This window comes from Triturus cristatus, chromosome 7, assembly GCF_964204655.1.
Source record: "Triturus cristatus chromosome 7, aTriCri1.1, whole genome shotgun sequence".
NCBI classification, from domain to species: Eukaryota; Metazoa; Chordata; class Amphibia; order Caudata; family Salamandridae; genus Triturus; species Triturus cristatus.
Window position 1 is genome coordinate 52,128,895 of NC_140590.1, and position 16,323 is coordinate 52,145,217.

General features: G+C 47.8%; 1 protein-coding gene across 1 annotated transcript in view; it reads left to right on the forward strand.

Annotated features, from left to right (window-relative positions):
* ATP1A3 (ATPase Na+/K+ transporting subunit alpha 3) overlaps positions 1-16,323 on the forward strand; it is a 410,340-nt gene that overhangs the window by 354,181 nt on the left and 39,836 nt on the right. Inside the window, 1 exon segment of the mRNA XM_085615596.1 lies at positions 12,587-12,717. Within this exon segment, the coding sequence (XP_085471722.1) occupies positions 12,587-12,717 (131 nt within the window).

The following is a 16,323-nucleotide window of genomic DNA, read 5'->3' on the forward strand; positions in this document are numbered from 1 at the left end:
GCTGTGTGTGATCCCATTGCTGGAAAGGAGGTTGCATGGAAAATAATGAGGTACAGAAACAGAGCTATGCTTGGTTCTAGTGGTGGTAGAGGAAGAGGCAGCAGGTCAGGATGGAGGTACACTGGCGGAGCTGTATGTGATCCCAGTGCTGGTAGAGGAGACAGCATGTCCGGATAGAGGTACACTGGCGGAGCTGTATGTGATCCCAGTGCTGGTAGAGGAGACAGCATGTCCGGATAGAGGTACACTAGCAGAGCTGTATGTGATCCCAGTGCTGGTAGACGAGGAGGCAGGAGGTCATGATGGAGGTACACTTGTAGAGCTGTATATGATCCCAGTGCTTAAATAAATAAGATTTGCATGAGTAAATTGTTTCTCAGTACTTTAAAACCTGGGTTAATGCTTAATTCAAATGTGTCCCAGTACTTTAATACCTGGTGTAACACATGATTGAAATGCTCCCCAGTAGTTTAATACCTGGGGTTTGGCAGGACTGAAATGCGTCCCAGTACTTTAGTATCTGGGGTTACGTAGGGCAGAAATGCGTTCCAGTACTTTAATACCTGCCATTTCGCAAGGCTGAAATGTGTCTCAGTAGTTTAATACCTGGGGTAATGCACCACTGAAATGCGCCCCAGTACTTTAACACCTGAGCCTATGCGGGACTGAAATGTGTCCCAGAGCTGGTGCTCACATAATCAGTATTCAAAGACACCCTCATCGATCTGAATTATGTCCTCAATGTCCTTCTGCAACATGATCGCAGCATTAGTATCATGAACTGATATTTTCTACTTGGGGGTGAGAGTATTAACACAGTAGGTGCAACAAGCCGGGAGACAGTGAACACAGAGACAGCATGTGAAAATAATAATAGCAACCACAACCAAAAAGATGAGGATCTTCCAACCCCATGTTGTTAGCATATTCCAGAACCACCCCGATATGGTCCAAGTACCTGTCTCTTGGTGTATGTCAGATGAAAGTCTATGCTATTTTTGTATAGTTGCTTACACGCTGGGGACGTGGTCAGGTATGTAAACACAACAGCTGCTGCCAACGATACGACAAGCTCCTCCCCCATCTGCAAGGATGATGTCAAACACATCCTGATGTGCAAAGTGACTCATCTCGTAGCCTGGAGATCAGCAGTGATGTTTGTCATTATCCCAGCAGATGTATTGATAACCCCTTCAATAACTCTTGTTTGCAGACAAATTTTAAGGCTATTAACCATGGGACCCCAATAAGGTAGTAGGCCCTTCAAAACATCCCCAAATTGTTGGGCAATGGTATCTGTCTGATCTATATCCTTTGTGTCAACAACCCTTCTGACTCTGGACAAGTGTGTACTCCTATGCTGCAACTGATGATCTTTATGATAATTGGACGGGGCAACATACACAGGCGGAAGGAGGAAAGAGAGGCAACATCTGCATGACCATCCTCTCGGAAGCCAGACGTGAGCTTGGGAGCCACGGACAAAATAAGCATTATGGGGTAGGATCAAAGGTGGACTATTTATCATTTTCAGTCTGTAGGTGAAATTGCATTTACTCTCCCCCACTTTTACCTCCCCAGTCCCCTGGACACAGAACTAGCTGTTGTGTTGACCACGGACACCGGCATTGGTTTCTCCTTAGTAATATTGTGAGCTTGGAAAGATTGAAAATGCTCAGAGTTGTTGAACCTTTGGAAATCAGCCATTTCCATTTGAAGCCATGTTTTGTTCTTCACCTTTTCATATGTGCTCATACAGGATTTTGGGGACAATGTACTGAAGGTCCCTTGTCCTGCCAGTCCGATGGGAGTAAACCCGTGCTGAAAACATATATACTCTATCACAGTCCTTCCCTAACTAATCTGACTTCTCCTTTGGTGCACTATTCCTCAGCCGAGGGCGCAAAGTGTACCTGGTGACTCCAGGCACAGAGGGGTCAATAAACAGCAGCTCCCCAATGGCTCAAATTCCTGGAGGGACCACTGCATTTAGCAACTCCTCATTCTCTGCATCGTTTGGGTCCATGTAAGCTTTGCATCACTGAAGGGGACAAACTGAGGCACCTCCTCACACTCAGTGTCCCCTATGCCGTCCCTCACCCAATGATCATAGGGCAAGGGTTGAGGCACTCGTTTACAAATATTGCCGTGGATCCAGTTCTTTCGGCCAGCGACCTTGACTGCAGTTCTGGTAGCCAGACGGACCTGTTCAGGTCCCTTCCAGCGCAGCTCCAAACTCTTCTTCTGCTGAAAATTCCACACCAGAATCCAATCACCAGGCTGAATGTTGTGTCCAGTATATCAAGCGGAGCCTCCCGAGCCTGTTGGGGAATAGATTGCATATTTTCAATTAACTGGCAAAGATAGTCTGTGTTAGAAATAGGGGTCTCTAGTTGGCAGCGGTAGGTACCTTTGACAAAGTAGGGGCCCTTGCTTCTTGTCAGGGAAAGGGGGTACACTCCTGGATAACCCCTGCTCACCCCCTTGGTAGCTTGGCACGAGTAGACAGGCTTATCTCAGAGGCAGGGTGTAAAGCATTTGTGAACACATATGGTAATACAGTGAAAAAACTACAAATGGACACTACACCAGTTTAGAAAAATAAGTAATCTTTACTAGACTAATCACAAGACCAAACGACAAAAATCCACAATACTGTAATAAAAATATGACTTTAAAATGGTATAAATAGCTTAGTTCAATGTAGATGGTAAATGCAACACTTTACTCTCAAAGTACCTGGGATGCGTCATTCAATACAAACAAAAGGGTCGCTGGGAAGTTGATGCGCCGTTTATGCTAACATGCATAATCGCATGTTAGCACCCTTTTTCCCGATGCCTCCCTTTGCATCTCTAATGAGATGCAAAGTGGGCGTCACTGGGCAGTACAGCCTTGGAAATATCGCTGATGTGCACATCGCGATATTTACAAGGCTGCCCCAGCATTTAGCAGACATTCGTTTTTGGAGAAAACCGCTGTTTTCTCCAAAAACTAACATCTGCTAAAATCATGACTTATCCATCCCTAACATAGGGGGTGGATTATGCTGCTACGACCACAGGGTCGTATCAGAAAAGTTAGCGCCCTTTTGCAGGGAACATCGCTGGACAACCAGCTATGTTCCCTGCAAAACTGTGATTTCCCCCGCTATCTCTGGAATTTTTATCGCCCTGGAACAACGCGTTGTTGATAACGCGCTACCAGGGCGATAAATTCCAGAGATAGACGGCGTTGAATAACAAAGCGCTAAGCGCGCTTTGCGTTATTCATCGCCATTCCTTGCTGATATACCCCAAAGTTCCTTTTCTCCTTTCCTTGGCAATAAAGTAACCACTGCAAGCCAACCACCAAACAGCAACAGCACAGGGGCAGTCTCCTCCTTCAGCTTCCTTGGTTCTTCTCCTTGGCAAAGGTTCGTCTTGATTCCCATAAGTGGTCTAAAGTTCTGGGGTCTGGAGGCAGAGGGTGTCTGTGCCTAGTCAAAACAAGTTCTGTCCTCCTGGATGCAGGTTCCTGGCAGGAGGTGGAGACAGCATTGTTTGAGAGCAGACCTTGCCCAGTTAGCTGAAAGGAAATCTCCTCCCCCTACTCTCTATTCAATGCAGGGCCTATTCAGCCCAGTCCTGACCCATCAGACTGCTGGAGCCAAGGCCCTCTCCAGCCTCCTGTCACTCACAAACCAGACATGGAATACACAACCCTAGCAGAGACATGCTGGATGGTTAGGCAAGAAAATACCTACTTTCTAAAAGTGGTATATTCAAACACAGAATGTAAAAATCACCCTCACTAAAAGATGTATTTTAACATTCTGGGTTCAGGCATACTAAACTCAAATTTCTACCTTGTTCCCTGGGTCAGTTAGGATTATAAGATGTTATAATCAAACTGCCCGTTCTGGCCTACGGGAACAGGTAGCCTTGCAATAGTGAAAAACTAAATTGGCTGTAATTCACTATCAGGACATGCCACACACATCAGGGCATGTCCTACCTTTTCCATACAATGCATCCTGCCCTTAGGCCTACGTTAGGAGTGACTGATGTTTAGAAAAGGGAAGGTTTAGGGACTGGCAAGTGGGTGCACTTGCCAAGTCGACATGGCAGTCCCAGACTGCACACAGGCTCTGCAATGGCAGGCCTGAGCCATATTTTACAAGCTGCTTCTGTGGGTGGCACAACCAGTGCTGCAAGCCCACCAGTAGCATTTGATTTACAGGCCCTGGGCACACATGGTGCACTGTACTAGGGTCTGACAAGTAAATCAAATAAGCCAATCATGGAGTCAATAATCCAATACAACACTTTACAATAGAGAGCACATGCACTTTGGCACTGAATAGCAGTGGCAAAGTGCCCAAAGCATCTAGACCAGCAAAAACATAGCAAAAACACAGGAGGCAACAGTGAAAAAATGGAAGGGAGACCCACGCCAAAGTTGCCAGGTCTAACAGTCTGTCAATAATGAATACTCTATATCGGAAAATCTGCTATGGCGCGGGGCACCCCAGACATTTGCCGGGCATCCAAACACGACCTCGTAGGGTGACAATCCTGTTCTAGAATGTGCTGTTGTTTTTGTCGACAAAAGAGCTAATGGTAAATCATCTGGCCACTGTATCCCTATTGTCTCCTGAATCTTTGCCAATTTCAGTTTGAGAGTACCATTGTACTTCTCAACCAAACCGGCTGACTGGGGGTGATTTGCAGCGTGAAACTTCTGCTTCATGTACAGACAATCACAAACTAACTGGATAACCTTGGCGTTGAAATGGCTTCAGTTATCACTCCAGATCAAACAGGGCAAGATGAAACGAGGAAAGAACTCCTTTAGGAGTACCTTTGCAGTCGTCATGGCTGTATTGTCTTTAGTGGGGTAAGCCTCAACCCATTTACTGAACACACAGACAACCACTAACACTTACTTCAAGTTGTTGACCCTGTCTAATTTGATGTAATCTAGCTGAAGGACCTCAAAGGGGAAAGTGGCTGGTGCAAAATTACTGGGTGGCATAGGGGTACCCTTCCCAGGATTGTGCATCATGCACACCATACAGTACTTCACTAAATGTGTAGCTGTCTTAGAAATGTTGTCATTTCACCATACAGGGTCTAACAACTTGCAAATACCGTTAGCACTGATATGAGCTGGGCCATGAGCCATCGTGACCACAAGAAGAACATATGCATCTGGCAACATCCATCTTTGCTTCCCTGACTTGTCAATCCAACATTCCTCATCATTCAATTGTGCTGTACTTTCTTGTCACACTGCTAATTCCTCCTCTGTGACCTCACTCTGTATTTCCTTCACATTTTAAAGTGTATCCTCAAACATCGTGACCTCGGGCACCCAGCTAGCAGGACCTGCTACAAATATTCTTTTCATCCTTGTCCCCGCTGTCTCCTTAGCTGTCTGATTTTCCTTTACTGTTCAGTGGGGAAGGTTCCTTCTGTGTTGCCTGGAAATTTCTGGCCCTTAGATATACTGACTGCACTGCGGCCGGTGGAGAAGGTTCGGAACCTGAGCGTTATGTTTTATAACAAACTAACGTTGGAGGCTCAGGTTAACAAAACAGTTGGAAGCTATTTCTCCATTATTCGTACTCTGCGGAAGGTTTTTCCCCTGATGCCTTCCCATGCGTGAGCGCTAGTAGTACAAAGTACTATATTAAGCAGATTAGATCACTGCAACGCGCTGCTGCTAGAGTCCCCGACATATCTTTTAGATAGACTTCAGAGAATTCAGTCAACAGCTGCCAAGCTAGCCTTAGGATGGCCCAGAGGTTCCTCCTCCTCATTGGCTTTGGCGGAGCTACATTGGCTCCCGATAAGACAAAGATTCCAGTTTAAATCTCTCTGCTTAGTGTTCAAGGCCCTGCATGGGACAGGACCTGTTTCCATGCAGAGAAAGTTTGAATGGTATATACCAGGGAGAAGCCTGCGTTCCTCTTCAGCCAGATTGGTGAAAATACCAAGAGTCAAGAAAGTAAAATCAGGTGGCAGAGCTTTTGGTGTATCAGCTGCCAGATTATGGAACAAGCTTCCACTGGAATTGAGACAAGTTAGGGATCTTCTCCCCTTTAGGAAGAGATTAAAAACTTGGCTGTTCCCCAAAGTCTAGATTTGTTGTCAGCTCCCGGGTAATACCCACAAATTGTGCACTCTGAATGTCAGCGCCAGGATGCCTGCTAGTTGACAGAGCGCTTTACAAGTGAGATAAATAAATAAATGATCTGCAATAGGGTTACCTTTACCCACATCTTCAGTAACTTTCCTATGGGCACTGCACTTTACTATTGCCAATTTCTTAGTGAGTGTCAAAGCGCACAAAAGCCTATATATATAAGATGACCGTGCTGGATCTTTGTGCCATGGGAAGTAAGGAACCCTCTCTCTGCCCAGAGTCGCCTAAAATTATGTGCGACTCCAAAAACGTATTGGCTGTCAGTATAAATATTGACAACCAGTCCCTCACTCAATTCACAGGCTCCAATAAGAAGAACAAGCTCTGCAGCTTGGGCCGACAGATAGGGAACTCGTGATGTCTCAACTACCGTATGCTGCTTAGTAATTAGGGGTGTCCGCGAAACAGTAAAGAATCTCCACAGGCACTTAGAGTTCCGCGAATACGCGGAATTGCTTGTTCCGCCCGTTCGCGATGCTTTTTTCCTGTTTGCGAACGCTGTTGCGTGCTCGGGGGGAAATAACTTGCGAATACACATTTTGAAAGCGCGAACTAGCAAAAAATTCCGCGAAGCCGTGGGTCGCGGAATATTTGGCGATTCCGTGTTCTCCACGGAACGCAAAATTACCTAAAGTCTGCAAATTCCGCAAAAGGAACGGAATTTACCGCCCAGGCCTAGTAGTAATAGCGTAAGCAGTAGTTGTAGTGCCATCTGGTAATTTAAAGCAAGAGCCATCGACCTAAAATTCCCCTTGAGGGTCAGATATGGGAACATCAGTCAGGTCTACCGGTCCTTTCGTCTCTTCCCCAGTCCGGAAGATACAATCATTTATGTCAATCTCCTCATTCTCAGAAGGGAGGGGTAGTAACGTGGCTGGGGCCAGAGTGGCACATTGTTCAATCGTAATATGTTTGACGAAAAACCGTTAGCTCATAACCTCTCAGATGTGCACTGGTGAGGTGCTGTGTATCTGTCTTATTCAAAAGTGTATCCACAGCATGGGGTGCATTGACTGCGAGGTAAGTATCAAGTACGAGTCCAGCCGATTGCCCTATTGAGACAGCCACTGCTGCAACCTCTCTTAGACAGCTTGGAAGGGTTTGAGCGACAGGGTGAAGCACAGCAGAGAAATGAGCATATGGCCGTTGCTTATCTCCAAATCTTTGTGTTAGAACAGAAAGCGCGTAACCAGCCATCTCATGGACGTACAACACAAACTGCTTAGCAGAGTCAGGGGTGCCGAGTACTGGAGCCGAACTAAGCGCAGTTTTCAATTGCTCAAAAGCATGCTGACTTTCAGGCATCCAGGGCAGGGGTTCATACACATCCTTGAGTGTTAAAGCAAACAGGGGTTTTATTAACAGCGAATAGCTAGGTATCCACTGCCTGCAATAGGAAGTAATACCTATGAAACCACGCACATGTTTCTGAGTTTGCGGAATGGGCATTTTAACAATGGTACTGATGCGCTCAGGGTTCAATCACCTACCCTCCTTCGACAGTAGGTGACCTAAGTAGGTGACCTCCTGTTGACAATACTGAAATTTGGAAAGGGATACTTTATAGCCATGTTGAGTTAAATTTAACAACAATTTAACCGTACTGTCTCTGCAACCTTGTTCTGTATCCGAGACAATGAGCAAGTCATCCACATACTGAAGCAATACACTACCTATAGGGAGCAACAATGAATCCAGTTGACCTTTCAATGCCTGACTATAGATACTCGGACTCTCTGTATAGCCTTGAGGAGCACAACAGAATCTAAAGCTTCTACCAGCTAGGGTGAACCCAAACAGGTACCTGCTGTCAGGATGAATGGGAATACTGAAGAAAGCGTTTTTCAAGTCAAGGACAGAAAAGTATGTAGAGAGAAGAAGGAATCATTGTCAAAAGAGTTGTACTGTCAGGGACCACCGGAAACTGGGGAATCACTATTTTATTAACTTCCTGCAAGTCAATCACAAAGTGATAAACATCTGCATGATCATCAGAGGAACCCGAAGGTGTCGTTTTGAGAATGGGAATAATAGCGCTATTACAAAAATTAGCAGTCGTGTTCTCAACCACTCCTTTCTCAATTAAGTCCTGTATAGTTTGCAATAAAGCTCACTCACCTGCCTGCAGTATTTTATACTGAGAGATGAGAGGTAAAATAGCATGGCCTTTAACTCGGATCGAAACTGGCGGTATCTGTAACAATCCCACATCTGTGTCACCTGTCACCCAAAGTGTGGGCGGTACATTTTTAAACTCCGAAGAAAGAGACGCATCTTTGGACAGGCACTGCGTAGCGCATATGACATTTGGACCCATCATCATGTAAACACCCGCCGGAGAGCAGTAAATTGTGGCATGCAATTGTTTCAACAAGTCCAAACCCATCAAATGTTCTCCACAATTAGACATCAACAAGAACAGCAAATCCACAGTGAAAGGACCTATAGACCAAGCAAGAAGTTTTGAAATGGGGCTCACAACCGGTATACCAGAAAAACCTACTGAAACATTATTATGGCCAGACAGTGCCGCACCAGGGACCAAGGAACGAGGAATTGAACTGTTTGTCGCACCTGTATCCACCAAAAACTCCTTAGCCGAACCATGCACATTCGCACTAACATACGGACCACGTTGATCTACAGGTATCGTAACTGGTCCCTCACTCTGTCCCTGGCTGTCCTAGCTGTAAAACATCCCTGTCACCTCATCAGTATCATAATCATCATGGTAATACTATCCTCCCGGGGATCATCAAAATAATTCTGATCAGAACACACCTGAGGGGCCACAGCATTCTGAGCTATGTCCTGGCCACCAGCTCCATGACCTCATCCACAAGAACCTGGTCCTCTCGGGACCGCCACCTTCTGCAAAAGCACCGGACACTTGCTACGCCAGTGTCCCTCCTCTTTACAATATGCACACTGATTCGGCCCTAAAGGCGTGGTGTTTATAAGCCTGCTAGTGCGTGGAAGCTGTCACGTCGAACCACCACATCTTCTACTATTCCCCCTAGAAGCCAGCTACAACAACACTTTCGACTTCAAATCTTTGTGCTTCTTCTCTGTCCTCTCCTTATCCTCATTTTCCCTGTGTTCATAGTACTGTGCCATATTCAAAATAACAGAAGGGGAAGGTGTAGACCAGGTGCTTTCGGAAGCCTGTTATCGGGTCGCAATCTCAGGAAGTAAATTGGAAACAAATCTATTAACAAACAGTCGCACACCACCTTCGATCGACAAATCCTGTTCCCTATAATCTAGAAACACCCCCTCAAACTGAAGTAAAAAATCAGACACACTCATTTTTCTTCTGACAGTAAGCCGATAACTTGTCCCGATCAACTTTTCTCGGAAGGATAAGAGAATGCGTATACATAATGATACGGCCAGGCAAAGCAATTTTTTTTTTGTCTAGGCTTATCACATTGCTTTCGTTTCTGATCACATACTTTTATCTGATACCAGGTACCACACAATTCCGCAGCATGATCCTGTGTGTGCACTTGTCGCCAAATATCCACCAGAACTAATAAGCCAAAGAACATTTCAATATCAGCAAGTGTCGGCACTGTAGAAGAGGCAGCTTTGGTCAATTCTTTATAATAAGCAGTCGGATTCTTCCTAGGATCAGGTAACTGAGTCTTAAGAGACAAGACTTCACTCCTTTTCCACGGGATATAAACCCATTGTTTTTGGAAACGGGCCGCTGCCCCTGGTCTAGTAACAACATTATGTTGATCCCTTAGCTCTGGTATTTCTGGATGATGGATAGGATGAACCTCCCGCATCAGAAACTTGGATACCGGGGTGGGGCTTTTCTCAAGCAGTCTACCCCGATAAGCAACCACCATCGCAAGATTACCAAAAACTTGACCAAGCACCATATCAGTAACATATACATGATCCTTAATTTCATATAAAATTTGCGGTGCTGTATCATTGAAACACTGCACCCAAAGACCGATCAAAGTAGCTTAAGGGCATGCTGTTGTACAAAAGGCTCTTAATCTTTCCTCACACTCCACATGTCTTCCACACCATAAGTGGGATTCTGTGCACACTGGGCAGCCTGATTAGCTGCTACCCTTTTTTTGTCATCTCCCACATCAGATCGGACTACCATCCGCCCCATACATTCCTTATATTTTGTCCAGTCTCTATCCTCAAATTCACTTACTGGTGTCCCACTACTCAGTAATGTCGGGGGATGGAAGCACACAGTGGGAGTACCAACAGAGTAGCAGGCACTAACGTCGCTGCCGGCTGCGTTGCAGGTGTAAGAGCTGGGGAAAGAGACGCCGAAGCAATAGGTGTTGCAGGAGTACTAACAGTCATAGTCGCCGCAGACGGCGAAGGCAAAGAAAATGCAGGAGGTGCCACGGCTAAGGTAGTCCGATCAACAGTAACAGAAGCAGAGACAGAAGAACCGGGTAGCTGAGCCTGTGAGGGAAGAGCGGGATATATCCTCTGGGGGGCATATGGGGTGGGGGTCGAGTATCTAAGAATTGTTTTATAAATGTTTAATTTTTCTTCTTGGGTCACACAAGATTTATCAACATTCAATTGAAACCTCCTATCTTCATGTTCAAATCCTACCTCTTGTTTCTCTCTATCGTGTGCAACAGCTTTCTGAGTCAATGTTTGCATTCTCCCCTTCTGGGCCTCTTTCTTTGCATTCATTTGTCTCTGTTTAGCCTCCTTTTGCCACGTTCGAAGAGAATCAAACATAGACTGTCTACTTCTTTTTGAAAACAACTTCTCCATCAAAAAATAAAAATTTTTGTTCATCAAAAGTGGCTGTCAAAGGCCACTGCAACTCGGCATTGTCCCTTGTATATTTGTGCCATAGCGTACTAAACATAATAGGGCCAAGGCCATGCTTCACATACATATCAAAGTTTGAAGTGCCTTCCGGAGGTGCTGGCTGAGTTTCTTCCAATCTAGCATCTGCAGAGCAACAACAACAAGAAACCAAAAACCTACAAAATCCAGGCATTTTCAAAAGTAAGCCAAATTTGTTATTCTGCCTGGCAAAGTGTTCACAAACACTTTGTACCAAAATCGGTCCTCAGACCATGCCAAATACAAACCAAAATGGTACCATATCCACAAAGAACCAAAACAAACTCACCTGATGTACACAGGTCACAGGTTTATTCTCCACTGCCTACTCTTCGGACCAAACAGTCATATCCAAGGGTTTCACTGTGCAAGACCCCAGTCAGGATGACTGCTGGGCAAGGCACCGTCTGGCGGAACAGAAGGGGCAGCTGCGAGTTCAGGAACTCTCTCGTGCAGGGATCCCTGATCCGTCTGTCCAACCCAACAGCGGCTTCGACCTCCTCCCCATCCTCGGGAGGGGATGGGCCACTCGCCCGATGGGGTCCCTGTTCGGGCGACAACTGAAGGAAGTGACCCGATTAGGACCACCCGGGGCATCTGCGACCTCCTCTCAGCCTTCCATTAAAAAATACAAACCAAGTATATTTATTCAGGTACACTCGAGCGGAGCCCAGTCTGCCCATTCCCTGTGGATTGCTGCAGAGGGACTGACATCAGAAAACATGGTGATACATTATGTACGATTCAGAACCAATGAAGGCACGCCCAGACTGGACATTTTCAGATGGAGGTAGCTACACAAAGGAGGTACAAAAGGATAAGTTTCGATCCTGAAATTGGGCACACACTATCTCTATGCTGAGGTCGTTCTGCCTGTGCCTATAGCTGGACTAGTGGGAGCAGGCATCTATCTAGTGGGAAAGGTATGCATCAATAAGAACAATGTATTCATTAGTACAGCAGGAGCCAACCTTGGAGAAAAGGAAAATTACCAAAGCTGCTTCTTGCAGAGGCAGAGAGAGATTAGTTTCGCTCATGGGTCAAAATGGCAGCAAAACATAAAATGGTGCAGCAAATGCTAACTTATGCAGAACAATATATAAACAACACCGCTAAGACATTTTTCTTCTAACATAACACATGATTGAAATGTGTCCCAGTACTTTAATACATGGGGTTACGCATGACTGAAATGTGTGCCAGTACTTTAGTGGCTGGGGTTATGCATGACTGAAATGCGTCGCAGTACTTTAGTACCTGGGGTTAGCATGACTGTAATGTGTCCCAGGTCTAGAATACCTGGGGTTATGCATGACTGAAATGTGTCTCAGTACTTTAATACTTGGGGTTATGCATGACTGTAATACCATGGGTTATGCATAACTAAAATGTGTCCCAGTATTTTAATACCTGGGGTTACGAAGGACTGCTGTGTCCCAGTACTTTTATCGGCAAGCCTATGCATAAATGAAGTATTTTGCAGATGTGTTGGTCCTATTGGTAATATAGGATTGCGGTGCACTCACAGACCTGTGGCCTTGTCTTACAGACCTACGAGCAGAGGAAGGTGGTGGAGTTCACATGCCACACAGCGTTCTTCGTCAGCATCGTAGTGGTGCAGTGGGCTGACGTCATCATATGCAAAACACGGAGGAACTCGGTCTTCCAGCAGGGCATGAAGTAAGCTTGGGGTGCAGTGAGGGTGGGGGGCAGCATGTGCACTGCTCATTGGGCTCGGCAGGGCACTGCTTATGGAATGTGGGTGACCCTCGACTGGTGCAGCGAGCATATGGGTCTGTGATGGTATTGGTCTGTGGGTAAGGGGCAGATGGGTGCAAAGAACACACTGGGTCTGTGAGGGCATTGCTCTCTGGCTGAAGGGTGGGGGTATGCAGAGAGCACACTGGGACTGTGAGGGCATTGGTCTGTGAGTGGAGCGGACAGGTGCAGAGAGCACACTGGGTCTGTGAGGGCATTGCTTTCTGGGTGAGGGGCAGATGGTTGCAGAGAGCACACTAGGTCTGTGAGGGTATTGGTCTCTGGGTGAGGGGCGAATGGGTGCAGAGAGCACTCTGGGTCTATGAGGACATTGGTCTGTGGGTGAGGGGCAAATGGGTGCAGAGCGCACACTAGGTCTGTGAGGGCATTGGTCTGTGGATGAGGGGCGAACGGGTGCAGAGTGCACACTAGGTCTGTGAGGGCATTGGTCTTTGGGTGGGGCAGACGGGTGCAGAGAGCACACTGGGTCTGTGAGTGCATTGCTTTCTGGGTGAGGGGCGAACGGGTGTAGAGCGCACACTAGGTCTGTGAGGGCATTGGTCTCTGGGTGAGGGGCGAACAGGTGCAGAGCGCACAGTAGGTCTGTGAAGACATTGGTCTCTGGGTGAGGGGTAGACGGTGCAGCAAGAACATTGGGTCTGTGAGGGCATTGTTCTCTGGGTGGGGGACGAACCGGTGCAGAGAGCACACTGGGTCTGTGAGGTCATTCATCTTTGGGTGGGGTGGAAGGGTGCAGAGAGCACACTGGGTCTGTGAGGGCTTTGCTCTCTGAGTGAGGGGCGAATTGATGTAGAGAGCACACTGGGTCTGTGAGGGCATTGCTCTCTGGGTGAGGGGCGGGCGCGTGCGGAGAGTACACCGGGTCTGTGAGGGCATTGTTCTCTGGGTGAGGGTGGGACGGGTGCAGAGAGCACACTGGGTCTGTGAGGTCATTCATCTTTGGGTGGGGTGGAAGGGTGCAGAGAGCACACTGGGTCTGTGAGGGCTTTACTCTCTGAGTGAGGGGCGAATTGATGTAGAGAGCACACTGGGTCTGTGAGGGCATTGCTCTCTGGGTGAGGGGCGGGCGCGTGCGGAGAGCACACCGGGTCTGTGAGGGCATTGTTCTCTGGGTGAGGGGGGGACGGGTGTAGAGAGCACACTGGGTCTGTGAGGGAACTGCTCTCTGGGTGAGGGGCAGGCAAGTGCGGAGAGAACACCGGGTCTGTGAGGGCATTGTTCTCTGGGTGAGGGGCGGACTGGTGTAGAGAGCACACTGGGTCTGTGAGGGCATTGCTCTCTGGGTGAGGGGCGGACAGGTATAGAGATCACACTGTGTCTGTGAGGGCATTGGTCTGTGGGTGAGGGGCAGATGGATGCAGAAAGCACACTGGACTCATGAGGGCACTACTCCTGGAATGGGGTGACCCTTAATTGGTGCAGAGAGCACACTGGGTCTGCAAGGGCATTGCTCTCTGGGTGAGGGGTGAACGGATGTAGAGAGCACACTGAGACTGTGAGGGCCTTTGTTTCTGGGTGAGGGGCGAACGGGTGCAGAGAGCACACTGGGTCTGTGAGGTCATTCATCTTTGGGTGGGGTGGAAGGGTGCAGAGAGCACACTGGGTCTGTGAGGGCTTTGCTCTCTGAGTGAGGGGCGAATTGATGTAGAGAGCACACTGGGTCTGTGAGGGCATTGCTCTCTGGGTGAGGGGCGGGCGCGTGCGGAGAGTACACCGGGTCTGTGAGGGCATTGTTCTCTGGGTGAGGGTGGGACGGGTGCAGAGAGCACACTGGGTCTGTGAGGTCATTCATCTTTGGGTGGGGTGGAAGGGTGCAGAGAGCACACTGGGTCTGTGAGGGCTTTGCTCTCTGAGTGAGGGGCGAATTGATGTAGAGAGCACACTGGGTCTGTGAGGGCATTGCTCTCTGGGTGAGGGGCGGGCGCGTGCGGAGAGCACACCGGGTCTGTGAGGGCATTGTTCTCTGGGTGAGGGGGGGACGGGTGTAGAGAGCACACTGGGTCTGTGAGGGAACTGCTCTCTGGGTGAGGGGCAGGCAAGTGCGGAGAGAACACCGGGTCTGTGAGGGCATTGTTCTCTGGGTGAGGGGCGGACTGGTGTAGAGAGCACACTGGGTCTGTGAGGGCATTGCTCTCTGGGTGAGGGGCGGACAGGTATAGAGATCACACTGTGTCTGTGAGGGCATTGGTCTGTGGGTGAGGGGCAGATGGATGCAGAAAGCACACTGGACTCATGAGGGCACTACTCCTGGAATGGGGTGACCCTTAATTGGTGCAGAGAGCACACTGGGTCTGCAAGGGCATTGCTCTCTGGGTGAGGGGTGAACGGATGTAGAGAGCACACTGAGACTGTGAGGGCCTTTGTTTCTGGGTGAGGGGCGAACGGGTGCGGATAGCACACTGGGTCTGTGAGGGCATTGCTCTCTGGGTATAAGGACATACTGGTGCAGAGAGCTCATGATACAGTCCTGGACATTGATGCGAAAGTGAGGCATAAACATATATCACACCCACAGCCAGCACATACGATGCAGCAAACACGCACTGCAACCTGCTGACTACAGAGAGGGAGCACTGCTCGGCATTGCTGCCAGGGGCTGCTCGTGCTGCACTACACACTAGGGGCAGCCGGTGAGTTCAAGCGGGCCACTTTGCCTACGGATTGCATACTATAGCGGCCATAGGGAAATCAATTGGGAGTGCCCGATTGGAGCATGTGCTCACACCTTACTAGATATCCTCTGGCCTCTGATACATTACAGACACTGTAGATGCTTTACCAGATCCTCTACCTCCGTATAATATCCGACTGACCATAAACTGGAACAAAGAGAGGATTGATTTCTTGGATATTCAATTTTTTGCTAACAACAACACAATACAGAGTACCATCCATCGCAAATCTACAGCCTGCAACAGTGTTCTACACTATGACAGTGCTCACCCCCGACATGTGGTTAACAACATCCCATTCGGTGAAATGGTGAGAATGAGAAGGGTCTGTAGTACCCATGAGTCATTTGTCCAAAACCTAACAGAAACGAAAAAAAGGTTCTTGGAAAGGGGTTATCCTGCCAGCCTGATGGAGAAAACTGAAAAAAGGGCACTGAATATTAAGCGGGAAAGCACACTTGCAGTGAAAACACCAAACATGACAGGGAGAAGCTCACCTACTGCCTTAGTAACGGGTTACAACAGGGACAGTAGCAGAATCTATAACATCCTACGTAAACACTGGAGATTACTTGAGGAGGTCCCAGGCCTCAGGAATGAGATCACCAAATACCCAAAGGTTACCTACAGACGGGGAAAAAGTTTAAGAAACATGCTTTGCCCCAGTTTGGTTCTGTCACCCAAAGCCCCTAATTGGATGAGTGATGGTCGGGGTGGGTTTTTCACATGCACCCAGTGTTCCGTCTGTAAAATAGGTAAAAACAGAACCCGCACCTTCGAATTCAATACTGGTAGAGTGCATACGATCAAACACATCATTACTTGCAGAACCAAA